Raw genomic sequence first — 20,189 nt, 5'->3', positions numbered from 1 at the left:
CTGGACCAGAGCACGCCAGGCACTCCTGTTTTCCACTGCCTCCCGCAGTTTGGTCAAACTCATGTTGGTAGCTTCGAGAACACTGTCCAACCATCTCGTCCTCTGTCATCCCCTTCTCCTTGTGCCCTCCATCTTTCCCAGCATCAGGGTCTTTTCCAGGGAGTCTTCTCTTCTCACGAGGTGGCCAAAGTATTGGAGCCTCAGCTTCACAATCTGTCCTTCCAGTGAGCATTCAGGGCTGATTTCCTTCAGAATGGAGAGGTTTGATCTTCTTGCAGTCCATGGGACTCTCAAGAGTCTCCTCCAGCACCATAATTCAAAAGCATCAGTTCTTCAGCGATCAGCCTTCTTTATGGTCCAGCTCTCACTTCCATGCACCAATCTATAAATACCAGTCTAGCGCTACTGAAAAGCCATTGACTTCTTAACAAAAAACCCTTAAACAAGAATTTGCTCTTGTTGCATTGAATGCACTTTTCTCTTCCACACTGAGTGAAGGGGTGACCCTTTTAATTCCAAGGGCCACATTCTTGAATGAGCAACTTCCTGGAGGCTGCACACCAGTGGTTAGCAAGACCAGAGGCAAAAGTGGGCAGATCAATGGATGGAGTTTTTCCCTTTCTACAAGGGGCCACGTCCCAAGAACACAAGGGTCAGGTTTCTACATGCCCTCTCTGCCGATCCAAGCAAACAAACAGGAACTGGCATGGTTCAAGGGTGCCTTCCAAATAGACAAAGCCACTTGAGAAGGGTCTGGATCAGCGCCTGTGGCTTAGGAAGAGGACATGACCTAGGAAGAACCCCGAGGGCCCCTAAACCCCCTTTTCTTTGCATGGTGGCTGTGCTCTGCCTCCACGGTCGGGAGGCAGAAATGCTTCCGAGCGACAGCTGCTGGAAACCGCGGAAAAGGAAGAGCGCTCTTGTGCGTCCGCCGTGAGCCCACCCCTGCCAGCGGCGCCACTCTAACCGCTCGTATCTCTAGTTATCCGCACGTCTACTTTCTCATTGGGCGTTTTCCAAACTCGGGCCGGAAGTGCCCGCGAAGGGGCGTTCCTTCCTGCGCCTCTCTCTCTCTCTCTGTGGTCCTCCCGGGAAGCTTCCTCTCCGGCGCTCTGAGGGCCTCTCTATGGCGGTGGCGGTGCTGCGCAGCCTGGGCGACGCCGTCCCGCAGGACCTGCCCGCGGCCGCGGGGCTGCTGGTGGCCCCTGCCGACGGGCAATGGGCCTCGGTGGCGGCTGCCGCGGCGGGCGGCCCCCTGGTGCTGGCCGTCCGCCCGGCGGGGTCTGAGGCGCAGCCGGTGCTGCTGTGCGCGGCGCTGCTGGAGGGCGACGCGGCCTCGGGGCCGGAGCTGTGGCTGGGCCGGGCCTTCCTGAGGCAGCTGGGCCTGGCGGCGGGGAGGCGCGTGCGGGTCTGGCCCGTGAGGAGGCCGCCGTTGCTAGGCTGGGTGTTGCTAGGGGCGGCGGGGGCGGGGCGGGCTCCGCGCAGCGCGGCCGCCTCGGGCTCCAGCGTCCTGGTGCGGCGCGGGGAGACGCTGCCGGGCTCGGGGCTGCTGGTGCTGGAGGCCCGGCCGGCCCTGCAAGGGCTGCTGGGCGCCGGCACCCGCTTGGCTGTGACTGAACTGAGGGGCGGCGGCGGCGGCGGCGGGGAGAGCCGGGAGCGGAGCGGGGAGCCGCCGCCGCCGCCGCCGCTGGTATCTGCGTGGGCGCACGGCGGGGAGCGGCTGGTGAAGGCGGAGCGGGGCCACGCCGGCCTGTGGGGAGGCGAGGCCGGCGAGACCCTGTGGGTGACCCGCGGCGGCCTGCGCAGCCTGGGCCTTTTCCACGGGGAGTGGGTGTCCGTGTCGAGGCCGGAAGGCGGCTCCCGCCACTTGGCCACCGTGCGAGCCCTCGACCCCCGGTGGTACTTCTCCCTCGCCGAGGACAGGCGACGCCGAGCCGCCGAGGAGGACGCCTTTCCGCACGAGAGGGCGCTGCTCCCCGCCACCTTGGCCTTCAACCTGTCCTGCGACCCTCTGGAAGGGGCGCTTCTTAAAATCCAGGTGGGTGGCACCTGTGCGGAAGGAGGCGCCCAGCTGGGAAAACAGGTGCTGAGCGTGGGAAGCTGCCTCGCACCATGTAGGGCAGCTTTCAAACTACCACGGTTCTGCCTGCTGGGACTGGGGAGAAGAGAAGAAGAAGAGTTTGGATTTGATATTCCGCCTTTCACTCCCTTTAAGGAGTCTCAAAGCGGCTAACATTCTCCTTTCCCTTCTTCCCCCAGTTTGGATTTGATATCCCGCTTTATCACTACCCTAAGGAGTCTCAATGGGACGCAGGTGGCGCTGTGGGTTAAAGCCTCAGCGCCTAGGGCTTGCCGATCGAAAGGTCGGCGGTTCGAATCCCTGCGGCGGGGTGCGCTCCCGCTGCTCGGTCCCAGCGCCTGCCAACCTAGCAGTTCGAAAGCACCTCCGGGTGCAAGTAGATAAATAGGGACCGCTTACCAGCGGGAAGGTAAACGGCGTTTCCGTGTGCGGCTCTGGCTCTGGCTCTGGCCAGAGCAGCGATGTCACGCTGGCCACGTGACCCGGAAGTGTCTCCGGACAGCGCTGGCCCCTGGCCTCTTAAGTGAGATGGGCGCACAACCCCAGAGTCTGTCAAGACTGGCCCGTACGGGCAGGGGTACCTTTACCTTTACCTTTAAGGAGTCTCAAAGCGGCTAACAATCTCCTTTCCCTTCCTCCCCCACAACAAACACTCTGTGAGGTGAGTGGGGCTGAGAGACTTCAGAGAAGTATGACTAGCCCAAGGTCACCCAGCAGCTGGGTGCGACTCCCAGATGTTTCAGCAGGCAAAACTACCGGCTACAGACTTCTTACCAAACGTATGCCCACCTCACATATCTGGGAACTGAATGCAAGACCTCCTGTCTGGAGGGAGAATAATGCCCGTAAATCTGGCCAATGCCACCCCCCACCCCCGCACGGGTAAAGTTATCTTATCCCCTTTGGTGTGGCTTGTTTGGTATGTGGAAATTGGACTAGTAGCAGGATGGGGCTTGTCTGCAATAGAGTTATGGTTATATAAGGAAAAAGAGTGGTTGCGTACCTTTGTGTCCAATGCCATAGAGCAAGAAGAGGTAGTTGCCACATCAGGATTACAGCAGTAGTGTAGGTCTATAGCATCTGTGAAGAGTCTTTATCTGTGGAGCCTAGCCTATACAGTGGTACCTCTGGGTTACAGACGCTGCAGGTTACAGGCTCCACTAACCCAGAAATAGTACCTTGGGTTAAGAACTTTGTTTCAGGATGAGAACAGAAATCGTGCTCCAGCGGCAGCGGGAGGCCCCATTTGCTAAAGTGGTACCTCAGGTTAAAAACAGTTTCAGGTTAAGAACAGACCTCCGGAGTGAATTAAGTTCTTAACCTGACGTACCACTGTATTGTAAAGGATGTACTTAGCAGAAAGACTCCTTAAAGCATAGCATGCTAACGTATAAGCTAGTTAGGGCTCAGTAGGGTCTTAGCTTCAATACTGGGGTGAGTTGAGGGAAGCTGCAGGTCTTTGCTATAGCACTGTTGTTAACAGCCATGAGGATTAAAAGTGAAAGGCAAGAGCATGAGTTTGTCATGACAGCATGCACAGATTGTTGTGAAGATGTCGTGGTGGACTTTGATTCTGCGGTTAGAGATGAACTGAGAGTCTCTAAAGTGGAAGTTTGGGAACTTCTGAAGTGCAGCATGGGGAGGATCTCTATCTGTATACAATTTAAAAAATCTTGTGTGATTATGCCAGTGTATAGACTCAAAGGTATCAGGCGTGTGACTGCTTGCATAATCCTCATCTTTATCTCCTTTCCACTTTTATGAACATCATTGAGCTTTATCTTGCATTTAGAGATGGTGTTTCCCCTTCAGATACGTCATTCCTTACTTACTTGATTTATACATTGAAAATTTCACCCTTAACTCCAGGCTGGAATGCTTCTGGAAAAACTACCACCCCCTAGTTGTATATTCAGAATTACCAACAGAGATTGGAGCTCCTGTTCCATACGCAGATATGTATTGAATGAATGAAAACATATGCCACTGAGTTAGTCAAGTGTCTAAGAAGCAGTCTTGCTGTGTGGCACCTTAAAAAATTAACCAATTTATTGTGGCACAAGCTTTCCTAGACTGGAGTAAACTAATCACATGTATTAAACATTATCAGGAAACTGGCAAGTATAGATACTCATATTTGTAAGGCAGAGGGTGAAAATGTAGGCAGTGAAGTTAGTGGGGAATGAAATGGACAATGATGGACAATGTAACAATGATGTTAAAGCGGGGATAATGAAATTAAAAGGTTTAAAACACCTTTGTGACTGGAAAATTGGGTTTTCGCTAACCTATTATGGGATGGGAAAAATTAGGCCTAGTACTCAAAGGTTACTGCAGTTAAAAAAGATTGTTCTGTCCTAATCTTCTAGTTGTTAATTTTGTGTAGTGGAATTAAAATGGAATAGGGTTGTTTGTCCTCCGTAGAGATATGGGGAAGCTGCTGGTGCGCAGGAGTTAAAAGGAAGTCGGTCCTTGCTATCTGTGCCACCCTTTGCCAAGGAGCTACACATAGAGATTGTGTCCTCACCAGCCTACAGCATCACAGGAGTATATGACCAAATTCTCTACCAACACTTTCAAACTCCCAGGTTAGCGTTTCAGTAAAGACAATAACTTAACCTCCGCATCCCTCTTTATGAGATCAAGGGATAATCTTGTTACTGTGCTTCTTATTTACTGCACGAGCACACAATTAGCGGGACATGGGCTTGTTGCCCATGTGTCACATTTGAGAAGCTTGCTTAGGCATTTTAAACATAAGTGGACAAGTAAAATATTGATTCTGGAAATATTTAGAATATCTGTCTTAAATCAGTAAAATATATTGGTTGTGCCAGCTGAGAGAACTCTTAAAAACTTTCGCAGTAGCATTGTGATCTTAAGCCTGTCTTTGTGGGGCCTGTATGCCAAATGCATTTCACAGTCATTTCACAGAATCATAGAATTGTAGAGTTGGAAGGGATCCTGAGGGTCATCTAGTCCAATCCCCTCAACTTCCCTCTCTTATTCAGTGGCCAGTGGTGCTAATCACAGCTGAGAGTTGTGGTCCAAGATCTGCACTGAAAGCAGGTTAATGCAAAGTAACTCACAGAACATATTTCCAGTGAAAATTAAGCAAGCTCAGAATCTGATCTCTTTTAAACATGCTTTATAGACACACTCTTTAAAGGAATGGCCTTGGGAGAATGAAATGTGATGTTGGGCCAAATTATCAGCTATTTGTCCAATGTTAATTTTAGTTTTCTTTAATCATTGAATGTAATGAGATTTTATAGTTTTACTGTAATATTTTACTGATTTTTTTTTAATGTATTATTTTATTGTGAATTGGTTTGTAAGACAATTGTCCTAAAAAGCAGTATAGATGTCTTTATAAACAAAAATAATATAAGTAACAAATGCTATCTTAAGGTTACATCCCCCCAGTATGTTTCATCCCCCCTCACTTTTTCTGTATGCTTTGTAACAAATTGATTTAAATATGATTTTAACAGGCAAGTTATATATTACTGCGTTTGTGCAGAAAGGTTTCTCCTTCTGGTGATTCCTTTTTCACACCAAATGCTGGCAGTACAGTGAAGAGGCCTGTTTTTGAGGCGTACGAGTTCATTCAGCACTTTCTGTTAAGGACAAAAATTAAAATTGCTAGTTAGATATCTGCTGCAGGATATTAAACACTTGAAATATTTCTGATGGCCTCCCTTGCTTCTTTTCAGACCATTGCATTGTCACACAGTTTTTTCTCCCTTCCATTAGTTGAATAACATATGTATCACCATGACTGTTTTGTTGCAGGCTAGTCCAGGAGGAAGATATTCTGTGTATTCCAACAGTCGGGCATCCTGAATTCTTAGAAGGAAATTCAGATAAATTCTCTAGGTATGTTTTCCATTTTGTTAAAGCTAACTGATCTGTCATTTTGCAGTTATCAATCTGCTTACTAAAAAATCTGATTGAAGTAGTTTCTATTGGTTTGGGTTAAATGCCTAGGGAGAGCTGTCCTGGAAAATCAGAAGCTTGTTTACCCTGGATTGATGGTACCATTATTATAGTCTTGCAGATTGTGGCTTTGTACCTAAGGAAGTCCTGTGATGTTAGGGGCTGTTCTTTAATTTCAGAAAATGGGTAATGCTGGTGTTTTTGGAGAAAAATAGCAATTGAGGAAAATATCCATAGAACTACCTAAAGCTTGTGCTTTTGCAAAGTACCGGTATATTTTTTCATATAAATACTCCAGTTATTTTCTATTGATTCCTCCTTTAACCAATGCATTTGGTACTGGAATTTTAGCCTGTTTGCTCTTCAGCCAGGGCAGGGTATAAATAAAATTTATTATTATTATTATTATTATTATTATTATTATTCATTCAGATGGCCAGACCTCTACTTCAAGGTAAAAAAGATAGTAGCAGCAGATGACAAAGAGCAGAGCCTGGGGTACCTGGCTGACACCCAGAACACGTCTTTATTTCTGGTAAGGTATAAAAAGTGTTTTAGGTAAATAGCATATTCTAGTGCTGACATCAGAGCTCTTGAGCATAATAAATATAAAAATATAAATAATGGTTAGGGCATTACAAATAAAATTCAGAGAGAGATGTAATGTTGAAGTGGAACGCGTTTCTCCCAACTTTTGAACACCTCTTTATTTTCCTTAGCTGCAAAACAGAAAAAAAATAAAAATATTTCTCTTCTATTAAAATGTGGTAGGACTTCCAGGGACCTGATCAGTCATTTAAATAGCCACCTTTGCTCTAAAGCAGTGATGGCCAGACTTGGCCCTCCAGCTGTTTTGGAACTACAACTCCCATCATCCCTAGTTAACAGGACCAGTGGTCAGGGATTATGGGAACTGTAGTCCCAAACAGCTGGAAGGCCAAGTTTGGCCATCACTGCTCTAAATGGTATTTGAGTGATTTGAGAAGATATTCATGTCAGGTAATTTTCAGTTCCTGTTTTTTGTAGGTTGGTTCAACAAACAGTGCTGTCCCATCTTTCCCGTCTCAACATGCTCATGGGTTTTGGAATAGTTTATCTCCTGCTGGACTCTGCAACATAGTGAAACAGCTTTGTGATATTCTTGGGCCACACTTACACAGTAGGTAAGTCAGCTGACTCGACCTAATTCTACCACATAATACATTGCTGCACATAGCTTTGGGGGCTGGGGCTGTGCTGCATGTAGCTGTTGCCATTTACTGATAGGTTTTGGGAATTCTGTATTATTACTTTGGTTATGGGGTGGTAGGATTTTTCTGGTTCTGGACCATGTCACATTTAAGTGTTGTTCATTCAAGGGGCTCCTGTGACAGGGGGGCCTGAAATCAATTTCTCATTGAACCTTTGGGGCCTCACATTGTGAGTTTACAACAACAACAACAACAACAACAACAACAACAACAACAACATTTTATTATTTATACCCCACCCAGCTAGCTGGGTTTCTCCAGCCACTCTGGGTGGCTTACAGCATACAGTGGTACCTCGGGTTATATATGCTTCAGGTTACATACGCTTAAGGTAACAGACTCCGCTAACCCAGAAACTCCGCTTAACCCAGACTCCGCTAACCCAGACTCCACTTAACCTCGGGTTAAGAACTTTGCTTCAGGATGAGAACAGAAATCGTGCAGCGGCGGCGCAGCAGCAGCAGCAGGAGGCCCCATTAGCTAAAGTGGTGCTTCAGGTTAAGAACAGACCTCCGGAACGAATTAAGTACTTAACCCAAGGTACCACTGTATATTAAAACATAATAAAGCATCAAACATTTAAAACTCCCCGATACAAGGCTGCTTTCAGATGTCTTCTAAAAGTTGTATGGTTCTCCTTGACATCTGGTGGGAGGGTGTTCCACAGGGAGGGTGCCACTACTGAGAAGTCCCTCTGCCTGGTTCCCTGTTTGTTTATGTGGTTCTGCTGCAATCTCCCTCTTTGGCTTTCTTCTTTTGTAATACTGATGAATGAAGTTGCTGGTTTTTGTGTTCTAGGGGGACTCTGCTCAATGGAGCTGGAAGCGTTCTTCTTTCCGGACCCAGTGGGGTGGGGAAACTGACAGCTGTCAGAGCTGCCTGTAGCCGCCTCAATCTCCATTTCTTCAAGGTAGTTTGTCTCAGCATTCCATTTGATTTTTTATGTCATTTAACATCTGGAAAATGGCCTTGAAAGAATACAGTGCTACTTATAAATAGCAATTTTCTTTTCTTTTTTTTTTTTCTTTTTTGCTTTTGTGACCCCAAATTGGGCACAGTGGAGAAAAGTGGTTTCTCTATAGAGAACTTCTGGCATTGCATATTTCTTCTTCACCCTGCATCTATCCTCTTTCCCTCTTAGCTGAGGGTGAATTGTATTTGTCTCTTGCCCCTTGCAACTTGGTCATCTTACCTGAACGCAGAGTGCTGCTGCTGGTGGGAGTGCTTACAAGAAATAATAGGGGTTTTATAATTTCCTTATAAAGGATACTTCTTTCTAAATGCATGCATCTCTGAAACAAGAGGCAGTTTTGGACTTCTGAGTCTTCTCCCAAAACTCCCACCTTCAGAGGATCAGGATAAGTTTATCCACCAATTGATGGCACCGCACTGTACAGTGGTGCCCCGCAAGACGAACGCCTCGCAAGATGGAAAACCCGCTAGACGAAAGGGTTTTCCGTTTTGGAGGCGCTTCGCAAAACGAATTTCCCTATGGGCTTGCTTCGCAAGACGAAAATGTCTTGCGAGTTCCTGCGGGTTTCCCCCCCTTTTTTTCCCCCTTTTCCTAAGCTGCTAAGCCGCTTATCAGCTGATCCGCTGATAAGCCGCTTAACAGCTGATCGCTAAAAGCCGCTAAACCGCTAATAGCGCTAATCCGCTAAGCTGTCAATGGGCTTGCTTCGCAAGACGAAAAAACTGCTATACGAAGAGCCTCACGGAACGGATTAATTTCGTCTTGCGAGGCACCACTGTAGCTCTGTGCTGCTTCCACTGCTTTTTGTTACCTATGAAGGCATTTTTTTAATCAAGTGTTATTTGAAATCTTGCTTTAGCATAGTGAAAACAACAGCACACTGTTTCTATAGCCCTAAAAAATTGAAATTACCCCTATCTGTAATATTGTTCTTCAACTGCTGGGTTGTATCAGTTGAGAGGCCACCAAATTGTATTTGTCTTTACTGTTCGTGAAAGTTATATACCAATCATAAGAAAGCAACAATCTGAAAGTGGTAAGAAGGGAGGAAGCCTGGTGCAGGTTTTCTTTCCCATATAGGATCGTCTGCACTTGCTAAAATTCTCCCATCCTCACTCCTGTTAAAGATGTCTACAGGAAAATGGTGGTCATGTATAGTTGTAAAAGAGGTTATTGTATGGTTGTAGGTTAAAAATGTGTCCAAGGAATAAACACGTCTAGATCAGCAGAATCTGCAGCCATTTCCCCTGCATGTATTCTTCAGATATTTTTGCAATGCAGTCCTCAACATATCTTTGTCCCCTGGCTTCCTGTAGGTGGATTGTGTTAGTTTGTGTGGTGACACCAGTGGATCCACAGAAGCAAAACTGCATGCTGCGTTCTCACAGGCTGAGGTCTATAGCCCTTGTGTCCTGCTAATGAAAGATATAGAGCTGCTGGGAAGAGATCGTGATGGACTCGGGGAGGACTCCCGAGTAATTCTTGCATTACGGCACCTTCTCCTGGACAGAGAGGCAAGTACTAGGTATGGATCGTCACACTAGGATTTTCTGGTGTTTTTTTCTGAAGGATGGCTATCACTGTGGTGTGCCTGTTTCTACAACCTAGCAGTTAATCGAGTAGTTCTTCTCTGGCTGTGTGATATTGAAATTTTGGATCACTGCTCTAAAAAACACATGGTGTATTATCAATATAGAGTGGGGCCTTCTTTATATTCTAACTGCGATTTTCACATAAGCACTTAAGAAGAGCCCTGCTGGATCGAGCATTGTGTTCTCAACCCTGGCGGAAGTATTCATGGCTCACCTGTGTGTTTTCTCACTAGTTATCCTGTCCTGGTAGTAGGAACAACGACCAGGCTTGGGAATGTCCCTACGGACTTGCAGACAGCTTTCCTTCATGACCTGAAAATCGAAGCACCGTCTGAGGAGCAGAGGAAGGCCATTCTAAGCATGCTGACAGAGGGCTTGCCTTTGGGGAAAGAAGTGAGCCTGACTAAGCTAGCCCGGCAAAGCGCGGTGAGTTGCATCCCAAACGGCAGGACAGCCTAGTCGATGTTACAAGGGGAGCTTAGTTGCCACAGGGTGTGATTCCTTCTTGTGCTGAAGGATCACCTTGCAGTAGGAAAGAACAACTAGGCCATTGATCCCTTTTAGCCCAGTGTTGTCTGGCAGCAGCTCTCCATGGTTCCAGACCAGGGCCTCTCCCTGCCCTAGCTAGAGACATTGGGGATTGAACCTTCTTATGCAAAGCCAATGCTCTGCCACTGAGCTGCAGCCCTTCCCAGGAATTGCTTCTCTTTTATGAGAGCAGCATGACCCAAATAGGAATGCAGAGTGCTGGATCTCACTACTTTAGGCCCCAAGTCAGAATCCCTGGAAAAGACTTATCAAAAAGAATTATCTACAGTATGTAAACTGGGAATGTGGTCAAGCTCATGTAGCTATTGGAATTGAGTTGAGTTCTCGCCTATGGATAGCCACTATTACGCAAATATAGGTATATCTTGGTTGCCTTCGCTAGGAAGGCTTGGAGGCCCTTGCAAACCAATAGAAACCAGCCTGCAGTAGCATTCTCCATTACTTCAGTGGTGTGCTCACATAGCTTGAGGGAATGGGTACAGGAGGATTTCCCCAGATTTTTCTGTACAGAGAATTAAACCTCTTCATCCTTATCCTTAAGGGGTCTTATTTCAATATGCTTTCTCTGCTTGCCTTGGGAATTGCTCCACTGCTAGCATCTTGTTCCATGTTTGCAGGGCTTCGTTCTGGGAGACTTCTGCACTTTGCTTTCCCACAGCAGCCGTGCAGCCTGTGCAAGGATCCAGAATTCAAGGTACTGGAGGAGACTTTTTGGTGACTTGTAAGCCTTCAGGTGATCGCTGCAAATGTTTTATACACTTTGGAAGATGAGATTTAGGTTTCCTAACTGTGGATGGCATAAGGGAGGCATGCCGGTTTGTGATCTTCAAGACCTGAAGTGCCAGGAGTCGGGAGGGAATAGCACAAGGAGCAAGTACAAAGAGTCCACCCACTCCAGTTTGCTTGTGTCCTTGGGGTGGTGGCTTAGTAAAATGACTGAAAAGATTTGTCTTTGGAAACCTACTGTGGCAGCATTTGATAGAGCCCCAGTGACTCTTAAGACTTTTTGGTGAAAGTATGCTGGGATAGAAAATCCCCACCCCCACAGGAACCTTCTATCTTTTTGTTTTTGCACTGTTTCTCTTCCCTGCTTCCAACCATAGTTCATTTGCCTACTGCCGCTTTGGAGCAATTTCTCAGCCTAAATAGGGCAACTTAATTCTTTTTCACTATACTATCCCTGATGGTATCTGAGCCAGCCAGATTGGGCTGCAAGGCAATGTCAGTGAAGGGGAAATGAAGCTACTTTGCTCTCGCTCTTAAGGCCTGATTGAGCCTTAGTCATCAAAGCTCATCTGAGAGCAATATAGTGTAGAGCGATAACATCCTGCTCAGATGCACATTTGACTTTGTGCCTGACTTCTCAGTGATTATTTCATTTCTGCAGTACAGCAGAACCTGATTGTCAAGGTTCTCAAACACCTTTGTGGTGCAGCTGGTTGGTGTGCCCTGCAAATGATCAAAATTGAGGGCACCTGTCTTTGGCACATCAGCACCCAGCTCAGCCCTGTAATTTGGAGACTTGTGGTCCAATTAACTTTTTATTATTATCAAGATTGCAGGAAACAGTTTGCTGTTTCTGTTTCCACTTTGCCAGCTTCCTGGGGGGACTGAGTGAGGAGGAAGAGCATGATTTTTGTGCTGCAGGCTTCCCTCTTCTAGCAGAAGATTTTGGTGTTGCACTGGATAAGCTGCATGATGCTCATTCGCAAGCAATAGGAGCTCCAAAGGTATGACTAATAAGAAGCGTGATTTTAAAAAACCCACAAACCACCCTCTGAGATCTCATGCAACTCTCTGCTACCATTAAGTGGAGAATTTCATCATCGCCTCTTGCTCCAGTGACTAAACCATACTAACTAGATAGCTCAGTGCTTATGCGATCTTTCACAAATTTTATTCATAAAATTTCAGTCATAATCACAATCGAGGGTGTACATTAGTTTAAAATCAATAGAATATCCAGTCATAAATGTTAAAAACATAATAAAGAAGTAGGGAGGGAGCAATGCTTATTAAAGCTTAGACAAAATAATTTAGTAGTAATCTGTAAATTTTCCAGTGTAAAAAACCCCAAACTTCTCTCCTTTCACTAACAATTGCAGAGCCAGATAGAACCGCCCCCCAGTAGGAAATTCCAGAGAGATGGTGTCTAAAATGTTGGTGTCCTTGGGAAGGAAGAACAAAATAAAATATTTATTACCACTATTATTAGTACTATTAACTGGGAAAAGCTGTATAATCATGCAGATCTTACTATATTAAAATACAGGAATCTTCTGTTTCCTTTTTGGACAGGGGTTGTGGAACACATTAATTGGTACTCAACCTTAAACCACTCTAAGGCTCAAGGAAATCCACATAATCCCATTTTACATTCTGATATTGTTGGCGCTAATGAATGAGCAACATAAATGAGTCTTGCAAGCCCTCATAACTGAGAAAATCTAATTCTACAACACTGGAAAGGCAGCTCTCTGCCAACAATTGCACTGTGGACTTGGGACCTTACTGTGTTTTTGATCTTTGAACATGCAACAGTTTGAACATAGGCAACAGTTTCCGGATATAGACAAGGACATTTGGTTCATGTACACTGAAATCTATTTTTTGTGGTCGAGTCTGTTGTAAAGTACTGAATAACCAGATTTTTGTGTCTGGAGCAACTTTATGAGCCAGAAAGTGTTTGGAAAATTATGGATATTCCAATCTGAACTGTAAGCCGCCCTCTTTCTCTCCATCCTTTACCTATGATTTGGTGTTATATAAATGAATTAATAATGCATTGTCAATACATGAAATCAGCAGGGCTTCACCTTTTGATATTAAGGTGTAAGTGGGTACGTAAGGGAGACGAGCTACTAAAGGTAGCTCAAGTACAGTTAAGGGTGCAACATGGATGATTCCAGATGAGACCAGTCTTCACTTGCCCCTTGGAGCAGGAGGAGGATGCTGTGAGAGCGGTGGCAGTCGCTGGATGGGGCAGAGGGGAGTGTTGTGGTCTTAAGGGGTTTATGGGACTGTGTCTTGAGAGCACCGTAAGAAGAAAAAAATGCAAGTCTTGGTTTAGGAAATAGGGTTGTAGACTTGCCAAGAGTTGCAAGGTTGTCCTGTCACCGCAGATACCTTCTGTCTTCTGGCGAGATGTTGGTGGGCTCCAGGAAGTGAAGAAGGAGATATTGGACACCATTCAGCTTCCTCTGGAACACCCAGAGCTACTATCTTTAGGTCTTCGCCGCTCTGGCCTTCTGCTCTATGGCCCTCCCGGAACAGGGAAAACGTTGCTAGCAAAAGCTGTAGCAACTGAATGCACCATGACTTTCCTCAGGTGGGCATTGTGGCAGAAAGGGATAAGGGGAGCCTTGGGGCGCAGAGCTCGGAATAACCAGCCCTGTCTTTTCTCTTTCTCAGTGTGAAGGGCCCGGAGCTCATCAATATGTACGTTGGGCAGAGTGAAGAGAATGTGCGTGAAGGTTAGTGTGGAGCTCCAATATGGAGCAGAGGAATGCATTATGCATTATGTATGCTGCTGGCTTTAGCATGACTCGGCAAGATGCACATTGATTTCTGAAGAAGTGTGCATGCACACTTAGCAGTTGGTCTCTAAGGTGCTACTGGACAATTTTTTTATATATTTCTACTGCTTCACACCAACACGGCTACCTACCTGAATCTATTAATTTCTCTCTCTCTCTCTCTTTCATATCAGTGTTTGCCAGAGCCAGGGCAGCTGCTCCCTGCATTATCTTTTTTGATGAACTTGATTCCTTGGCACCCAATCGTGGGCGGAGTGGAGACTCTGGTGGTGTAATGGACCGGTGAGTGCCACTCGTCAGCTGCTGTTAAGGAATGCTGAAACGTAAGCATCCTGCTGTAGCAAACTCCGTGCAAACTCCTGATTTTTTTTCTTTATCCATGCTTGGTATAGATCCAGGTAGGCTGGAAGTACCTGCATGTGTTCCATAAAAACTGGACTCCCACTGTCAAATGTATAAACACTAAAAAGGCTGGGTTGCCCCACTCCCTGATGGCGCACAGGTTATCTTTGGTCCCTGAACCTTAGCTTTGATGATCCTACTTTTTTTCTGCACTGGGGCTTAGTTCTAGTAGATAGAAAGAGTGAAAATAAATTTTATCGAAAATCTTAATATCCCACCTTTCAATGTGGGATATTCAAGGCAGCTGCTAATGTTAATGTAGCAATCTTTTTGTATTTTGATGTAATAGAACAAAAAGCAGATCCTGCAACCAAGGTTAACTTTAACAAAATCTCTCTCTCTCTCTTTATATATATATATAAAGCACTAGCAAAATATGACTGCATCTCTGGATCCCAGCTTAAAACTGCCTTCACAGGCATACCAACTGCCCTGAGTATTTGATGCCTAATACCTGCCTAGGCGTTTCCGTGCGCTGCTCTGGTTCGCCAGAAGCGGCTTAGGCATGCTGCCACATGACCCGGAAGCTGTACGCCGGCTCCCTCAGCCAATAAAGAGAGATGAGCGCCGCAACCCCAGAGTCGGCCACGACTGGACCTAATGGTCAGGGGTCCCTTTACCTTTACCTTACCTGCCTAGGCATTTGGTGTTTCAAAGCTTGCACTAGCTGCCCTTATGCCATTGGGCCAAGTTTTTATATTGATATGGAAGGCCCTCAACAACTGGTGTCCAGGATACCATGAGCACCACCTGATTCCTTCTATCCCTGCCCAGTCTGTCCCCATGACTTAGATACGTGGCTCATACCTGCCAGGTGCTCAGTATTGTGGGCCCATTTCTTGTCAAAACTCACTCCTGGCTGAGATCAGATAGGTTTCCTCCCAGTTGAACTTCTGGCAATTGGTGTAGACCTTTTTTATATCTGCTTGCATTTAAGTTTTCTTATTTTTAATGGTTAATTTAAACTGATTTTACCTTTTTATATCTTTTGCAACCTTACTGTACACCACTTATACGGTGTTAAGCAGTATATAACACAAAATAATAAAAATCTCCAGTATGGCTCTAGCACTAACCAAACATTGGTTTGTTCTGCCACGTGAAGCAGAATATAACTTGGTCATTGAACAAGAAGAATACGGCAATGGTCAGATGAGAAATTTGTAAAGCAGGGTGAATCTTTAAGATTCTTAGAATCGATGTCTGCCTCTTGTGAGAAGCAGGACCTTACAGTTCTAGGGAGATACAGGAAGATACTGGATTTTGCCAAACTTCCAAGACGTGAAGTTCTTCCTGTGAGAAGAAAAGTTCTATTTTTGATTCTTACTTCACTCTGCAAAGTTAGTGACTTGCTTGTACATCCCCTTTGCCCTACCTTGTCTGTTAAGAACTGTTTTTGTTCAAGGCAAGTAGTTTTTCTCTCAGTGGTGTATGGCAACTAGTACAGTAATACTTTTGAGCTTAGCTTGGTCATACCTATCTGAACCAGTGCTTTGTGTATGTACTGTTTGGATTAATGAGTTGACTTGCTCAGTGGCTGCACTAGGATTTGTGGCATTTAAAAATGTTTTGCTTTTCCCCTTGGTAGAGTGGTCTCTCAGCTACTAGCAGAACTTGATGGACTTCATTCTTCTCGAGATGTCTTCGTTATTGGAGCTACAAACAGACCTGATCTTCTAGATTCAGCATTGCTCCGGCCAGGCAGGTATGATTCTCACTATTACTGGCTTTACACACACACACACACACACACACACACACAGCGCATGTATATACGTGGCACTTTACAAAGAACAGGTATAACAGATCCCTGGCTCTTAAAATCTAAAATATAGACAGGGAAACAAAAGATGTGATTACTTCATTTGTGTGAACCGTGACTTAGTTACAGTAGAGACAAGGGCAAAGTTAAATTAGTGTAGTATCCTAACTCCCCACTCCCTCACTTGTTCCATGTACTTTAAAGCACGTTAAGTTGTAAAGCACTAAGAGAGGTTGCCTGTCCCTTCTGTTCTGTTTGTGTTGCATTTTTGGCAGACAAATCCTCTGTCCAAAGTGAGGTCTTGAAGTGTGTTTCCATGCAAAATAACAAAATTTGTTGCTTCTTCCTCGCCTATTTGGTGCTGGATGCATTCATTTGCTCTAATTTAGCACAATAGTTTTCAAAAGTTTTTTCCCTGTAGACCACTTGAAAATTGCTGGAGGTCTTGGCAGACAACTTAATAAAATTTGCTAACGTTTTAAAGTACCAACATCATTCTAAAAAGAGGTGGAAATCATGGGACACAGCAGGATACCAAAAAGGGCCCCTTTACCTTCTATGCAAAATGAGTAAGATTCCCCCGTGGGCCCTAGGCAAGAGCCCTAGTCAAAATAGCCCCCATCTTCATTGTAGAAGGTATCAGTTATGCACAGAGCCAAGTGCAGGCTTTCTTGAAGTTTGCACTTTTTTCTTCTCTTTTTTTTGTACGCTATGAGCGGAGCTACTTGGAGAATGTCTGCTATACTGAACTAAAAGCTCCACAGCCTAACAATAGAAGCCTGTTCTCAGATCTTCTTGGGGTTGTGTGTGTTTTCTGAATAGCATGTATGTATGTTGGACAACTGCACTTTGTCTCTTTATTGTCTGTTTCCCTGGCAGATTTGATAAATTGGTCTATGTGGGTATAAATGAAGACCGAGACTCTCAGCTGCAAGTACTAAATGCTATCACCAGAAAGTGAGTGCCTACCATAAAATAAAAGTAGTGACAAAGGGAAAGCCCTGTGATTCCTAATATTTCATGGCCTTAGTATTCCTTGTTTATAGCTGTTCACTCCGCAGGGGAAGAGAAGTCTGTGCAAAGTGGTACCTCCACTCCTACAAGCAGCTAAGTACAACTGCAACTTGCTGGTTTGCATTCAGAAGATCTTTCACATCATGGGCTGCAAGTTTGTGAATAAGTGTTGTCCTTTTGCAGTCCCTTCTGCTCTCGAGCATGAGGCTTATTTGATTGCTTCCTGTTTTAAACAAACCAATTTACTGTAACAAATGCATGAAGGGTAAGGCTATGTTCCATCTGTACTGTTGGAAGCATCATGACTCTGCATTCCAGTTGCTGGGAATTAAAATATGCTGCATTTAGGTCCTGCTCTGCAGGCTTTTCATAGGCATCTAGGTGGCCATTGTGAGAACGGGATGGGCCTTTGGCTTGATCCGGCAGGGTTGTCTTATACTCTTTATGGAGTGGTGAAAGCAGCAGAACTGCAGTATAGTTTAAAACTGGATAACAGCTTCTGCTGATTTGGACTTGATAGCTTAGCCCACTGCATCAGCACCTCCTTTTGCTGCTTTTGTTAAAAGTAGAGCAGACCACCTTGCACTATGAAGTTTCTGATATTAGAAAGCTGTGAATGTTCAATTGGCTGCGAATCTTCCCAAGAGAGGTGTGTGCTCTGAATGATAGCCGGATACATTATTGTGAGACTGATAATTCTCATTTGGTGTTTGCCACATGAGGCCTGGATAGCTCAGTTGGCAAGAGCATGGTGCTGATAATGCCAGAGTTGCAGGTTTGATCCCTGTTTGGGACAGCTGCATGTTCCTCAATTGCAGGGAGTCGGACTAGATCAGGGTTTCCCAAACTTGGATCTCTAGTTGGTTTTGGATTACAGTTCCCATTATCCCTGGCCACTGGTCCTGCTAGCTAGGGATGATGTGAGTTGCAGTCCAAAAACAGCTAGAGATCCGAGTTTGGGAAACCCTGAGCTAGATGATCCTAGGGGTGCCTTCCAACTCTACAATTCCATGATTCTATGATCACACTCATTTGAACCTGGGATTTTGGGTTATTCCTTTCTGTCCACAGCTCTCAGATGGGCTGCAGATTGTTAAACAATCTTTCTTTGATGCTAAGCCTTGGATATATTCTTCCTTGGTAGGTTTAAGCTGGATCCTTCCGTCAGTCTCCTTGGTATCCTTGACAAGTGTCCCGTACAGCTAACGGGAGCAGACATATATGCACTGTGCTCAGATGCCATGATGTCTGCTATCAAAAGAAAAGTGGCGTGGATAGAGGAAGGTAAGGAACTGGCATAGCTCAGCTAGATTCAAATCTACTAAGAAAAATGCACAGCAGGCAGTTAAGACAGGATGATGGACATGTTCTGGAAAGAGAAAAATATTCTTCATGGGCCATTGTTTCTTTGAATCTAATTCAGTGAACAAGATAACTGAACTTTTTACTGTGTCCATCTCCAGTGATGGGGTAGAAAGGCAGAATACAAATATTTTAAATAAACGTTTGATCAAGTGTTTGGCAAAACTATTACTGCTTTACGTCCTTCTGTTTGGACTTGCATATCAATAAGCAAAGATCAGTTCTAAATAGTGGAGTAGAAAGTCAGATTGGTCTCAAGCCTTTGAGACACTTGGCAGATAGAGGTGTGTGTAATTGAGAGGAATTAGCAGGCATTAACTAGAAGGGTAAAATATTCCTTTGTTCTTGGGCCCCTTTTATGGGATCTATAGAAAAGCTCCTCCTTTTTACAGGCTGTGGTGTAATTTCAGACCTGAGGGTGGAATATATTATTACCCCTGTAATGTGTCTCTCAGAATTTTCTGTATTGCTGCTACCTGTGCCACCCTTGGGTTTGTTCTTGAGGCATTTTTTGGAAAATAGGTTGAGTTACTTGTGGAGGTCTAATTGTCCTAACTGGATTGAACTGAACTGACTTTGCATGAGGTGGGAACCTGTTAAACGCATATCTATGAGAGACTGGCATAAGCGGGTCTTGATTCAGCTGTTAGGATTCTGTCGTTTGGTAAAACACTGTGGAAATGAGATGTTGTCCAGTGCAAAGAATCAGTGCACTGTGAATACTCTTAGGGAAAGTTTTGCACTTTGGAGCACTATTCATAGTTGTCCGAGTTTCTCTCTGCACTTGAAAGACTTGTAGAAGTTTTTGCATACCCAGGAACAGTTTGTGGGTGTGCAGCATCTGACATGTCTAAAATGAGTAACTTTTTTGGCAACCATTTCTCTCTTTTTCTCCAGGGCTAGACACAGAGACCTCAGACCTAACTCTAACCATGGAGGACTTTGTACAAGCTGCAACAAGGCTGCAGCCGTCTGTTTCCGAACCGGAACTGCTTAGATACAAACTAATCCAGCAGAGATTTGCTGCTTGATTAAGGATCCAGCAGGACCAGAAAGAAAGGGATACATATGGTTGGAACTGTATAATTCCATGGAATCTGGAAGAAATTTTTGATGTGTTGTTGTCGGTTCTGCTGGAGAAGTGAAAACAGTGGATTCCAATGGCCAGGTGAGTGAGAAAAACTGAAAATGGGATCTAGGCATGGAACTGAGACTATTGGCTGCTTAGCTGGGTAAGAACTCTCTCAAGCTAATCCTCAGGAGTTCTCAGCGCCCTTGCTTATATATGAGAAGTTCAGGTTTCTTGAACACCCAGTGGAAAACCTGGATGCTAACAACCTGGGCCCATGAATATTTGGGTGGTGGTGCAGTGGCTGTGTCTAAGAATGGATAAATAAAAATCCTGTTTCTTTGCCAGAATGACGTAAATGCTCTTTAGTGCCTTTTATGAACCAAGATTTTCGGAGGGAGAAAGAGAAAACCATCAAAGCAGAGCAGAGCTCGCCTTCCTTCCTGTAGGGCACTCTGATGCTTAATGCAATCACATATTTAATTAAGTGTTTTGTAAAACTGGTCTTGTTCCCATGCTGGCTCCTTCACCATTTTGCCAAGTTTATGTAATCTGCCAATATAATATAATCTCATTGGTGTTTACAATTGTAGCAATAAGGTAAAATATTCCCATTTTTTATTGTTGGGGGAGAAGAGAGACTGATACCTTTGTACTCTTT

The 20,189-nt window shown here is 45.1% G+C and overlaps 1 protein-coding gene across 1 annotated transcript; it reads left to right on the top strand.

Moving 5' to 3' along the window:
- Nucleotides 1-1,111: 1,111 nt before the first annotated feature.
- On the top strand, nucleotides 1,112-19,878 carry PEX6 (peroxisomal biogenesis factor 6). Its single transcript, XM_079968548.1, has 17 exons — nucleotides 1,112-2,038; nucleotides 4,505-4,668; nucleotides 5,876-5,959; nucleotides 6,452-6,554; nucleotides 7,046-7,182; nucleotides 8,068-8,179; nucleotides 9,559-9,767; nucleotides 10,068-10,260; nucleotides 11,001-11,077; nucleotides 11,981-12,113; nucleotides 13,506-13,711; nucleotides 13,795-13,856; nucleotides 14,093-14,201; nucleotides 15,910-16,026; nucleotides 16,963-17,040; nucleotides 18,242-18,381; nucleotides 19,357-19,878. The coding sequence occupies exons 1-17, from the start codon at nucleotides 1,127-1,129 to the stop codon at nucleotides 19,488-19,490; spliced, it is 2,970 nt and encodes a 989-aa protein (XP_079824674.1). The 5' UTR covers nucleotides 1,112-1,126; the 3' UTR covers nucleotides 19,491-19,878.
- Nucleotides 19,879-20,189: the final 311 nt, after the last annotated feature.

This window comes from Podarcis cretensis, assembly GCF_951804945.1.
Source record: "Podarcis cretensis genome assembly, chromosome: 3".
Classification (NCBI taxonomy): domain Eukaryota; kingdom Metazoa; phylum Chordata; class Lepidosauria; order Squamata; family Lacertidae; genus Podarcis; species Podarcis cretensis.
Note: the sequence above shows the minus strand (reverse complement) of the source record. Positions and strands in the feature narration are given on the sequence as shown.

Excerpts from the sequence above, each read along its gene's own strand:
- PEX6 (XM_079968548.1), top strand. The coding sequence starts at position 1,127 with ATGGCGGTGGCGGTGCTGCGCAGCCTGGGCGACGCCGTCCCGCAGGAC. Across the intron at positions 6,555-7,045 it reads AGAACACGTCTTTATTTCTG|GTTGGTTCAACAAACAGTGC; the intron begins GTAAGGTATAAA and ends TGTTTTTTGTAG. Across the intron at positions 18,382-19,356 it reads AGTGGCGTGGATAGAGGAAG|GGCTAGACACAGAGACCTCA; the intron begins GTAAGGAACTGG and ends CTTTTTCTCCAG.